At 23.1% G+C, this 12,500-nt stretch overlaps 5 protein-coding genes and 1 pseudogene across 5 annotated transcripts in view; 3 read left to right on the forward strand and 3 right to left on the reverse strand.

Annotated features, from left to right (window-relative positions):
* The window catches only part of DDB_G0283275 (hypothetical protein), a gene marked incomplete at both ends in the record, with an annotated part of 987 nt that extends 671 nt beyond the window's left edge, over positions 1-316 (forward strand). Inside the window, one exon of the mRNA XM_634040.1 lies at positions 1-316. This exon is cut by the window's left edge and continues 2 nt beyond it. Within this exon, the coding sequence (XP_639132.1) occupies positions 1-316 (316 nt within the window).
* A 137-nt stretch (positions 317-453) lies between these two features.
* Positions 454-2,093, reverse strand: DDB_G0283277 (annotated as a pseudogene; the record flags this gene model as incomplete).
* A 1,068-nt stretch (positions 2,094-3,161) lies between these two features.
* cdk11 (CDK family protein kinase) lies at positions 3,162-4,238 on the reverse strand (the record flags this gene model as incomplete). Its single annotated transcript, XM_634043.1, has 1 exon — positions 3,162-4,238. One exon carries the CDS (start codon positions 4,236-4,238, stop codon positions 3,162-3,164), a length of 1,077 nt encoding a protein of 358 aa, XP_639135.1.
* A 162-nt stretch (positions 4,239-4,400) lies between these two features.
* Positions 4,401-5,660, reverse strand: DDB_G0283281 (strictosidine synthase family protein; the record flags this gene model as incomplete). Its single annotated transcript, XM_634044.1, has 2 exons — positions 4,401-5,045; positions 5,127-5,660. 2 exons carry the CDS (start codon positions 5,658-5,660, stop codon positions 4,401-4,403), a joined length of 1,179 nt encoding a protein of 392 aa, XP_639136.1.
* A 768-nt stretch (positions 5,661-6,428) lies between these two features.
* On the forward strand, positions 6,429-8,620 carry acoA (acyl-CoA oxidase; the record flags this gene model as incomplete). Its single annotated transcript, XM_634045.1, has 2 exons — positions 6,429-6,461; positions 6,590-8,620. 2 exons carry the CDS (start codon positions 6,429-6,431, stop codon positions 8,618-8,620), a joined length of 2,064 nt encoding a protein of 687 aa, XP_639137.1.
* Positions 8,621-9,617: 997 nt separating this feature from the next.
* On the forward strand, positions 9,618-12,307 carry migA (BTB/POZ domain-containing protein; the record flags this gene model as incomplete). Its single annotated transcript, XM_634046.1, has 2 exons — positions 9,618-11,783; positions 11,882-12,307. 2 exons carry the CDS (start codon positions 9,618-9,620, stop codon positions 12,305-12,307), a joined length of 2,592 nt encoding a protein of 863 aa, XP_639138.1.
* Positions 12,308-12,500: the final 193 nt, after the last annotated feature.

Below are 12,500 nucleotides of genomic sequence, written 5' to 3' on the forward strand. Positions count from 1 at the left end.
TAGAAAATTATGTTTAAAAGTTGCACTTTCAACTAAATTAGCACAAAATAAATTAGTTGTTGTTGATGGATTTAATTTAGAATCACATAAAACCAAAGAATTACTTTCAAAATTACCAAAAGATTGGGGTCGTACATTATTAGTTGATAGCGAGATTTCAGATTTTTTAAACAAATCAAGTTTAAATGTTCAAAAAATTGATACATTACCACAACTTGGTTTAAATGTATATACAATCCTTCAAAATGATACTTTAGTTTTAACAAAATCTTCTGTTGAAGCTTTACAAGCAAGATTAACTGAATCCGATAATTAAAAATATATATAAAATAAAAAAAAATAAATTAAAATTAAAAAAAAAAAAATTAGTACTTTTTTAATGTGAACTTGATTGGTTTTTTCATTTGTTTTTCCATATTTTTTTTTTTTTTTTTAGTTTTATTTTGGATATTATTACCAATTTAAGAATATTAATATAATGAAAATTAAAAATAAAATTAATTGTTGTGGAATTAATAATTTAAAAGAGGTTGCAACGAATATAATGTATGGGTCATGATTTTCGTCATAAATCGGGAACGATAATTCTACTCTTGAAGATTTCTCATTAACCAATGAAGCCATAACGCCAATAAATACTGAATTATAATCTATTGCTGGTTCATTCATTTTATAATTATTTCTATCTTCATAATAGGTATCTTTTAAATCAATTGGACCAGGTAATAATGCTCCCAAAATTGGATATTGATTATTAATAGGATTGAATTTATCAAAATTAATTGGATTATGAGATGGACGATGATGAATATTTATTGGAAGTTTTGAATTTTTAAATCCAAATTGAGAAACATATGAATAATGGTTACTATTATTTCCAAGAATAATTTCCATTTGTTTTTTTGAATAATTTATATTTAATGTTGATTTTTTATTATTTTTTCCAAATTGATTCTAATAAACAACCACCTAAACTATATCTATTATTACCCCATTGATCAATAAAAAATAAACCATCATTGGTTTTTGGTACTTTGGTATTCCAATAATTAATTATTAAATTTGAAACATTAATATTTTCATTTAAATTCTTTTCGATGAATATACAAGCTGCTGGTAATTTATTTGCCCATGAATAAACAACATCCCATAGATTAATGTTTGATTTAAATTTATTACATTTATCTTGATAGTAGGGTTTATATTGATTAATATTTAATGGGTCAATAAAAGATAACCATGCTGATGCCCATACTATTTCATCTTGGTAACCGTCATTTGAATTATACATTTCAACATATGATGGAACACCTTGATGAGTAATACCAAAATTCCATAATGATAATGCATGTTTCTTACATAATTTTGAATAATCAGAATCAATTGATTCAAAAACTTTTGAAGTTGAAGACATTGTTGCAGACATTTCTAAAACAATGTCACTACTTGGATTATTCACATCAATGATTTGTTTTGAACAATCTCTTTTAATTGGTTGACCATTTTGGTCAATATATATTTCATATGTTCTTTCCCATTTTGAATGATCAGCTTCAATTCCACATTGTCTATAAACTACATTTGGTTCTGGATGAGCTGCAATTAACCAATCAACACCAGTTTTTAAAGCTGATAAATACGCCTCAAGTAAACCACATTTGTCAATATTTGATTTAAATTCTAATAATGACCAAGATAAAGTTGTCATTGAAAATGATAATGGGTTTGAAATCTTTTGAAAATATATAATAAAATTAAATTAATAAATTATTAATATAAAAAAAATTATATTTGTTTAAAATAATTACCTTTAAATAATCACCAGCATCAAAATAACCTCTTGATAGAAAACCAAAACCATGGTTATTTAAATCACCATTCATATAGGTATCAAATTTAGTTGAACTATTAATTTGCCAAGGAAACTCGGAAAATGGATCATTAATACCTGCTCTTTGTGCTTTGAAAAATAACAAACCTGCTTTCAAACCTTCACAGTAGTTAAAGTCATCATCAACAGGAACAGAATAAATTAAATAAATATTAATAAAAAATATTATAGTAAATAAAAATAATAGTTTATTAAAAAACATGATTTTAAATTGATTATATTTTTTTTGATTATTTTTTTTTTTTTTATATTAAAATTACAATATTTATAAATTATTTTTTATTATACAAAGAATTAAACTTTTGGTAAAAAAGAAAATTAGTTTTTATACCTTTTTTTTTTTTTTTTTTCAATAATAATTTAAATCATTTCAAATAAAATTAGTATCAGTTACAAGTTTCTACCAATGTTCAAAATAGGAATTTTTTTTTTTTTTGATTAATTTTTAAAAATATATAAAAAATAAAATTCAAAGTAAAAACATGTAGATTTAAATTGCAATCCCACTGCTGAGGGTTGGATTAATTTTAAAAATAGGAACTCTTCATAGTTTTTTTTTTTTTTTATTTTATTTTTTTTTAATAAAAAAAGAAATTTATATCTCTATATATATTCATAAAATAGTTCAAACACCAAAATAGTATTACTTTTTCTTTTACATTCTTTTTTTCAAATCAATTAGTTAATAAAATAATTAAGAAAAAAATGTTTATTTTGGATGTGTAACCACACTAAATAGTTGTAAAAATAGAAAACCAAAAAATAATTAAAAATAAAAATAATAAAAAAAGAAATTAATATCTCTTTTAAAAAACACACAAATTTTATTTATAAAAGAATTGTCATTTAATTCAAATAAAAAAAAAAAAAAATTTTAAAAAAAAAAAAAACAAATAAATAAACAAAGGTTATTTGGACCATAAATATATTATTACTATTATTTTTTTTTTATTTTATTTTTATAAAATATTAAATTTCTTTTTGGTTATAAAATCCCAATAAATTGAATTTTTTAAGTGGACATAATTAATTAATATCGGGAAAATTAAAATATTACCAAAAAAAAAAAAAAAATTAATTGGTTTTATTCCATTTATAGAAAACAAATAAATTAAAATTTTTTATTTATTTATATATATTTATTTATTTAATTTTATTCCATTTATAGAAACCAAATAAATTAAATTTGTTTATTTATTTATTTATTTATAAATTAATTTATTATTAAAATTAATTGATTTTATTATTATTATTATTATTATTATTATAATTAAGTTTTTTTATGAGAAGATGGCCAAGTTGGCATTAATAAAGGATCTCTTGGTTGAGGATTTTCAAAGAAATAAGGATGTTTTAATGCATCAGAAGCAGAGATTCTAGCTTCAGGATTTAATTCTAAAAGTTTATTTAATAGATCGAAAGCATTATCGGTGATATGAGGGAATTTTGATTTTAAGTTATTATAAGGTTGATCTGTAAGATTAAAATATTTAGCCAAAGGTAATTTAAAGAAAGCAGGCCAACTTTTTTCAGTGGGCGTACCAAATAATTTGAAAATTTTATCCATTTGGTCAATTTCAGAAGAGCCTTGCAACAAGACCTCCTTTGAGATGATCTCTGCGAAAATGCAACCAACTGACCAAATATCGATCGCAGGCGTATAGATCTCTGTGTCTAACAAAAGTTCAGGAGCACGATACCAAAGTGTGACGACACCCTTTGATAATGGTTTAAGGGGTGACCCGTATTCTCTGGCGAGACCAAAGTCTGCAATTTTTAAGACACCCTTGTTTGTGTATAATAGATTGGCAGTTTTCAAATCCCTGTGTATCACCCAATTGTCGTGCATGTATGAAACGCCATTTAGCAGTTGCTGTATTAGAGTTTTGATTTCTGATGGGAGGAAGGGCTTTTTGATGACCTCCATCAGGCCACGGAGGTCATGGTCGATGAATTCCATTGCCATGAAGATACTATTGATGTTTTTGCCCAACACGATCTCTTTGATTTGAACTATATTATCGTGTTTTAGTTCCATCAACACCTTTATCTCTCTAACACTTGTTATTGGTATACCCTCACGCTCTCTCTCCATTTTAATTTTTTTTAATGCTACAATCTCTTCTGTCTCTTTATCTTGAGCACAATATACAACACCAAATGCACCTTCATTAATTGTATATAATTTCTTAAAACAATCAACACTCCTACATGCTGAATATGGACTTCTTAAACTACTAAAATATTGTTTTTCTTTATTTTTAAAATTCTCTTTTAATATTTCTTTATTTTCATTTTCTTTAATATTACAAGTTTCTTTATTTTCATTTTCTTGAATATTTGACATTTTCAAAAAAAAAAATAATAAAAAAAAAAAAAAAAAAAAAAAAAAATGAAAAAAAAAGTAAAAAAATAAAAATTATAAAAATAAAAAGCAAATAAAAAAAATAATTATAATTATTATAATAATAATAATTATTATAATTATAATTATTAATTTATTATTATTTTATTTTTTTTTAATAATTGTAAAAAAGTCACTTAAAAGATTACCAATTAAAATTTTACCATTATGTTCAATTGTGCTTGTAATTGTTGGAAAATCATTAGAGGTTTGGAAATAATTTAAGATTTTACCAGTTTGAGTATCAGCAACTACTATTGAAGGTTTTTGAGGTCTCATTTTTAAATATGGTATTCTCAAGAAAATATTTTTGAGTATTGGATATGGATGAATTAAATCTATAAACCAATTTCTACCACCAAATATACTAATATAAAGTTTTCCTTCTTTGAAATCAACATCAACACCATCTGGATAGCCTGGTAAATTATCAATGAAAACTTCAGATTTACCTTTATTTGCACCTTTGATCCAGTATCTAAAAACTTTACATCCAGTGGTTTCACCAATGAAAATACTCTCTTCTTTTGGATCAAATGCAACACCATTTGAATATTTAAAACCATCCATTAAAACTTTAGTTTCCTTTGTATTTGGATTATAAGATAATAATTTACCATGACTAACAGTGGTAACTAATGTATACATTGATGGTATTAAAGTATTCCAATCACCAGTATTATCTAAAATTGGCGCAATACTTGTACTATCTGTAAAATAAATCATATCATCATTTCCAACAATTACATCCTTTTTTTTAAAAAAAAAAATAATAAATATTTAATTAATAATTTTTATTTATATATATAAATTTATTAAAAACACACTTACATTTACAAAATTTAATTTTGAATGAGTTTTATTTGAATTTAAAAATGATGAAGTTAAAATTGAAAGTTGATTAGATTTAATATCAAATTTTAATAAACCTTTGACGGAATCTGCTATAACTAAATTATCATCATTATCCATTGTTATACCTAAAGGACGACCACAAGTTAAAACGTATTCGGTTTTTGTTGGTAATGCTTGATCTAATAATTTTCTTGGAACTGGTAAAAAGGGTGCTGATAATGAATGAATATTACCAGTTTTTAAAGCGAAATAAACCTTTTTACCATCTTTTGAAACTGCAATTGATTCTGGTCCTTCAACATCTAATTTAACATATTCGGCATCATTTAGATAAAATTCTGAAACTGTTTTATATTGGTCACTTGCATTAGTTAAATCAGGTTGGGGTGAATATGATTGTGGTTCTAAATCAATTTGATATCTTAAAAAAAAAATTGAATATGATGGTAATAATGCAATATATGTTAATAATATAAATATAATTATTACTAATATATTATTTTGTGTCATTTTTTTTTTTATAATTTTTTATTTATTTATTTGAATATATAAAAAATTAATATTTGTTTAAAAAAAAAAGAAAAAATAAAAAATAAAAAAAAAATAAAAAAACTGTTGGATTAAAAAAAATTAAAAAAAAAAAATAATTTATATTTAATAATTCATAATTAAAAAAAAAAAAAAAAAAAAGGATAAAAGAACGAATTGGGTGTTTTTTTTTTTTTTCAAAAAATTATAATTCTTCTTATTATCGTCATAATAATTCCAATTGGGGTTAATGAATAACAAAATAAAAAATTTCAGATTTCAATATTAAAAAATAATATTAATAAAAAAGAATATTTTTTTTTTAATTCCAATTGGAATTATTATGACGATAATAAGAATAATTATAATGAAAAGTTCTGTCATAAAGAGTTTTTTAATTTTTTAAAAAGTCTAATTTTTGAACTTCATTGAAAAATAAAAAAAAAAAAAAAATAAAAAAGTAATTTGTGGTTTAAAATTTATCATTATTTGATTAAATTATTTATTTTTTTTTACTATTTTTTTTTTAATTTAAATTTATAAAAGGGCAAATCTAGCATCATTTTTAACATCACAAATAATATCTTGATTTTTTTTTGAAATTTCTTTTTTTGAAAATAAAATTTTATTTTTTTATTTTTTTTTTTATTTTTTTATTTTTTAATTTCATTTTTTTTTTATTTTTTTGTTTTTTTTTTTATTATTAAAAAAATATTCACACATTATTTTTTAATTTATTTTATTTTTAAAATGGATAAAGCAACATTAAGAAGAATAGATAATGTAAATATATAATAATGAATAAATAAAAATAAATAAAAAAATATTAATTTAATTTAATTTTTTTTTTTTTTTTTTTTTTTTTTTTTTTTTTTTTTTATTATTATTATTATTTAAATAATAATAAAAAGACATTAAAACATTTAACAAAAGTATCAGATATTGAAAGTTTACATAAATCAACATTAAAAGATGAAATACCAAATGTAAAATTATTAAGATCAATATTAGATGGTGAATTTCATTTTGATCGTGATAGATTAAGAGAATTATTTCAAAGTTCAAATACATTTAATGAAAGATTTTTAATGGAACCATTATCAACTGATGAACATCGTGAACAAACGCTACAAGCATGTTTAGAGATTATTCAATTACAATTGGTCCAATTGAATGATATGGAAAAGAATCCAAAGAAATTTCTATCATGGTTTGAATCGATATCAATGTGTGATCCATCAGTATCATTGAAATTTGCAGTTCAATATAATTTATGGGGTGGTACAATTCTATTCTTGGGTACAAAGAAACATCATGATAAATATCTTTCAGATATTGCCACTGGTAAATTACTTGGTGTTTTCGGTCTAACAGAATTAGGTCATGGTAGTAATGTAAATGGTTTAGAAACAACTGCAACCTATGATAGAAATACTCAAGAGTTTATTATAAATTCACCAACTTGGGAATCTCAAAAATATTGGCCTGGTAATATTAGTAAACATGGTAAAATGGCAACTATTTTTGCACGTTTATTAATAAATGATAATGATATTGGTAGTGGTAGTGGTAGTGGTGATAGTGGTATTAAAAAAGATATGGGTATACATGCATTTGTTGTACAAATTAGAAGTGAATCAACAAGTAATAATAAATATGGTGAATTATTACCAGGTGTAACAGTTAGGGATATAAGTTTAAAGAATTGTTATAATGGTATTGATAATGGTGGTTTATCATTCAATAATGTTAGAATTCCAAGAGAGAATATGTTGGATAGATTTAGTAGAGTTGACGCTAATGGTAAATATCATTGTGATCTTCCAAGTAATCGTCATTTCGCAATGACTATGAGTGTATTTTTCATTGGTAGATTATGTTTATCATTAAATGCGCTATCATTTATGAAATCAGGTTTATCAATTGCCATTGGTTATTCAATCAATCGTCACCAATTTAGTACAACTACCAAGTCAAGACAAGAGATACCAATATTAGTCTATAGTACAACCCAATTACGTTTAATACCATACATTGCAAGAGCATATGCATTGGATTTAGCTCATAAAATGATTGCTGATCTATTGGGTAATTCAACGATTTCTAAAGAAGTGATTCATAGTTATAGTAGTGGTTTTAAGGCGATTACAAGTTGGACATCGGTAGAATCATTACAATTGGCACGTGAGGTTTTAGGTGGTCAAGGTCTTAGATTATGTAATCGTATACCAATGTTATTGAATCATGCTGATTTGATTACCACTGGTGAGGGTGATAATACAGTACTTTGTCAGCAGGTTACCAAATTCCTATTGGCCAAATATCATGCAACCATTAAATCAGCAGAACCTTCCAATTTCAAAGGTGAACTATCCTATATCAATCATCTCACTTCTCAACCACCAACCACCTCTTTATTGGGTGGAAATGGAGGTACTGATAATTCATCGGTAGAGTTGAATTCAATAGCTTTCCATCAATGGTTATTGGAGAAGAGAGAATACATTTTAATTAAAACTTTACATTCTCGTCTCTATGGTAGAATGGATGATGAACTAATTGAACCAAATACAGAACGTTGGTTCTCCAATTGGAATCAATCATTACCACTTTGTAAAATGATCACCAAAGCAAATGTTGATCGTTTAACTCAATCTTTCTTTTTACATAAAATCAATCAGCTAGCTTCCACTTTTGGTTCAACCGATACAAATACAATCACAATGTTAAAGAATCTTTGTCGTTTAGATACTTTATTTCAAATTCAAAAGGATTTAGGTTTCTTTATTAATAATGGTCTTTTAATTGGTGAAAGTAAATGGATTCAACTTCAAGATGAAATCACTCATTTATCACGTGATATCTCACCACATTCCCATTTATTAACTGAAGCATTTGCTATACCAAATAAATTTAATCCACTTCAAAATTCAATTGAATAAATTATAAAAAATAATTAAAAAATAAATTAAAAAATAATTATAATATAAATTGTCAAAAAATTGATAATTATTAATTTTCAATATTTTTTAATTTTTATTATTTTCTAATTTTTGACAATTTTTATTAATTTCCAGTTTTAGAAAATTTTTATTAAAAAATTGTCAAATATTTACAATTAAATAAAAATAAATAAATAAAAAAAAATTAATAATATTGGAAATTAATAAAAATTGCCAAGAATTTAAAATTAAATAAAAATAAATAAATAAAAAAAATTTTAAATTTTAAAAATTAATATTGGTAAAAAAAAAAAAAAAAAAAACAATAAAAAAATAAAATAATAAAAATAATAAAAATAATAAATATAAAATAATAATAATAATAATAATAATAATAATAAAAATAATAAATATAAAATGTTTGAAAAAATGAATCAGGGAAGTGGGAGATTTTAATTATATTAATGATTATGTGGAAAAACGAAAAATAGTTTTTGAGAAAAAAAAAAAAAATAAAATAAAAAAATAAAATTAAATAAAAAAAATATTTTTCAAAAAAAAACAATTCAAAAAAAAAAAAAAAAACTAAATCAAAAGGCGATTGAAAGGTTGATAAAAAAAAAACACAAAAAAACACAAAAAAAAAACAATTGTGGTGTGTTGTGTGTTGTGTTTAAAGTATTTTTATTGTATAAATAAATTATTTAAAAATAACAAAAATAACAACAACAAACAAAAAAAAAAACAATTCTTCACACACCCTATATTTATTTTTTTTTTTTTTTTTTTTTTAATTATTATTTTTTATTTTATTTTATTTTATTTTTTATTTTTTATTTTTTTAAATTAAAATTTAATTTGTTTGTTTTTATTTTTTATTTTTTATTTTTTATTTTTTATTTTTTATTTTTTATTTTTTATTTTTTTATACAAAAACAAAATTGTAATAATAAATAATAATAAATAATAAATAATTTTATAAAAATTAAATTAATAAATGGCAACAATTAATATTATAAATAATAATAATAATCAAAATAATAATAATCAAAATAATAATAATAATATAAATCATACAGAATATTTTAATAATGGATTTAAATCATTATTAGGAGAATTTAAAAAATATACTGATATAAAGATTAAATGTGGTGGTCAAATATTTCCGACTCATAGAATTATATTAGCGAATAGTTCAGAGTTTTTCGGCAGATTATTATTATCAGATTTTAAAGAATCAAGTCAATCAGTGATAGAATTGAAACAACCAGATCCATTCAATGTATTTCCAATGGTTTTAGAGTTTATGTATGACGGTATAATCTATCTATCACCTGAGAATGTTATACCTCTATTGGCAATGAGTGATCATTACTTAATACGAGATCTTCAACATTTATGTCTACTCTTTCTAGATCAAAATCTACATCGTGAAAATGTTTTAACAATTTTAAAATATTCAATCGATTTTCATTTCGAACCAATCACCGAACGTTGTATAACTATAATTTCTAAAAATTTCACTTTTGTTTGTGAAAATTTATATAAACAAACTAAAATTAATCAAAATAATAATAATAACTGTATAAATATTGAAAATAATAAAAAACATTTAAATACTTCCTCTGCTTCCTCTTCTTTAAATTCTTCAACTTCTTCTGCCTCTTCTTCTTCCTCCTCTTCTAATAATAATTATTATACTACTACTACTACTACTACCACTACTACTACTGCTTCTTCATCAAATTTTAATAAGAATTTAACAAATTGTAAAGTTACGGGACAACAACAACAACAACAACAACAACAACAACAACAACAACAACAACAACAACAACAACAACAACAACAACAACCAATTTATGATTTTTCATTTTTACCAGCGTCAATTTTTTATCAAATTTTAGATCATGATTATTTAGTTGTAAATAGCGAATATACACTATATAGAATAGTTTTAAATTTTATAGAAAAGTTTTTTGGTGAAAATTTTACTGAAATCACTTATAATACAAATATAACTGATCAATTAAAAGTTTCTGATTTAATGTCTCAAATTAGATATATACTAATGCCATATGATCAATTAACTTTAATTACAAAGGATCCATTAATACCAAAAGAAATTTTATTTGAAACTTTATTAGAAAGATTAAAAAGATTTGAAGGTAAAACTTCATCTCCTTCTTCTTCTTCTACTTCCTCTTCACCTTCCAATACATCAAATTCTCCAACAAAACAAACTTCACCTTCAAAATATCAACAACAACAACAACAACAACAACAACAACAACAACAACAACAACAACAACAACCACAAACCATACATCAAATGATACAACAATCACAACTAACTATACATCAAATTGTACAACAAAATATACAGCAACAACAACAACAACAACAACAACAACAACAACAACAACAACAACAACAACAACAACAACAACAACAACAACAACAACAACAACAACAACAACAACAACAACAACAACAACCACAACAACAACCACAACAACAACCACAACAACCACAACCACAAATTATACAGCAACAACCACAACAACCACAAATTATACAACAACAACCACAACAACTACAACAACTACAACAACCACAACAACCACAAACTATACAACAAATGGTACAACAACAACAAAATATACAGCAACAACAACAACAACAACAACAACAACAAAATATACAGCAACAACAAACACAAAATATGCAGCAACAGCTTCAACAACAATTATTACAACAAATTCAACAACAACAGCAACAGCAACAGCAACCCCAAATAATAAAACAATTTACACCATCATCATCTCCACTATCATCATCATTCATATCACTAAATGCTTCACAATCAAAACTTTCTATCAATAATGCAACTAATACTACTAATAATAATAATAATAATAGTAACAATGTAACCAATACCAATAACAATAATATTATTAATAATAATAATAATAATAATAATAAACAAACGCAATCAAACAATAATGATAATAAAATTTTAAAAAGATATCAACCAAGACCTCCTCAATCAATACTGTTTGAATATTCATTTGATTTTGATTTTAAAGGAATTATATTTTGGATTTCAACTGATGGTGGAAATGAAAAATGGTCAAATCCTCATTCAACTTCAAAAATTAAAGTATGTATTTTTTGTTTTTGTTTGTTTTTTTATATATAAAATAAAATAAAATAAAATAAAATATAGTTTATTAATTTATTTATTTATTTTTATTAAAGATAACATCATCAAGTATTGACAAAGGAAATTTATATGATATTGTTGAATTAACACCAAATGCATTTTGGACAAAAGATGTACCAGCTAGTTGGGTAATGATTGATTTGGGACCAAATAGAACGGTGGTACCAATGTATTATACTATTAGACATGGTTTATCGTATAAATCGGATTCTTTAAGAACTTGGGATTTCCAAGGTTCAACCAATGGCGAACAATGGACTGTCTTGAAAAGGCATACAAATGATCCATCACTAAATTATAAATATGCAACTCATTCTTGGCCTGTAACAGGTTGTGAAACTGCTTTTCGTTATTTTAGAATCTTACAAACTGGAAAGAATTCAAATAATAGAAACTTTTTAGTAATTGGTGGACTTGAAATTTATGGTGAACTTTGTGAAACAAATCCAAATCCTAATTAAAAAAATAAAAATAAAAATAAAAAAAAAAAAAAAAGGTAATAATTAATATGAATTCATATAAAATAAATAAATAAATAAATACATTTAAATGGAAATGGGTTAAGATAAAAAAAAAATAATAACTGAATTCCAGAAAATATTTTTTTTTTTTTTCTTTTTGAAGTTCGAGACTGGGGTGGAGTATTTTTCGTAT

This window comes from Dictyostelium discoideum (assembly GCF_000004695.1).
Source record: "Dictyostelium discoideum AX4 chromosome 4 chromosome, whole genome shotgun sequence".
NCBI lineage: Eukaryota > Evosea > Eumycetozoa > Dictyosteliales > Dictyosteliaceae > Dictyostelium > Dictyostelium discoideum.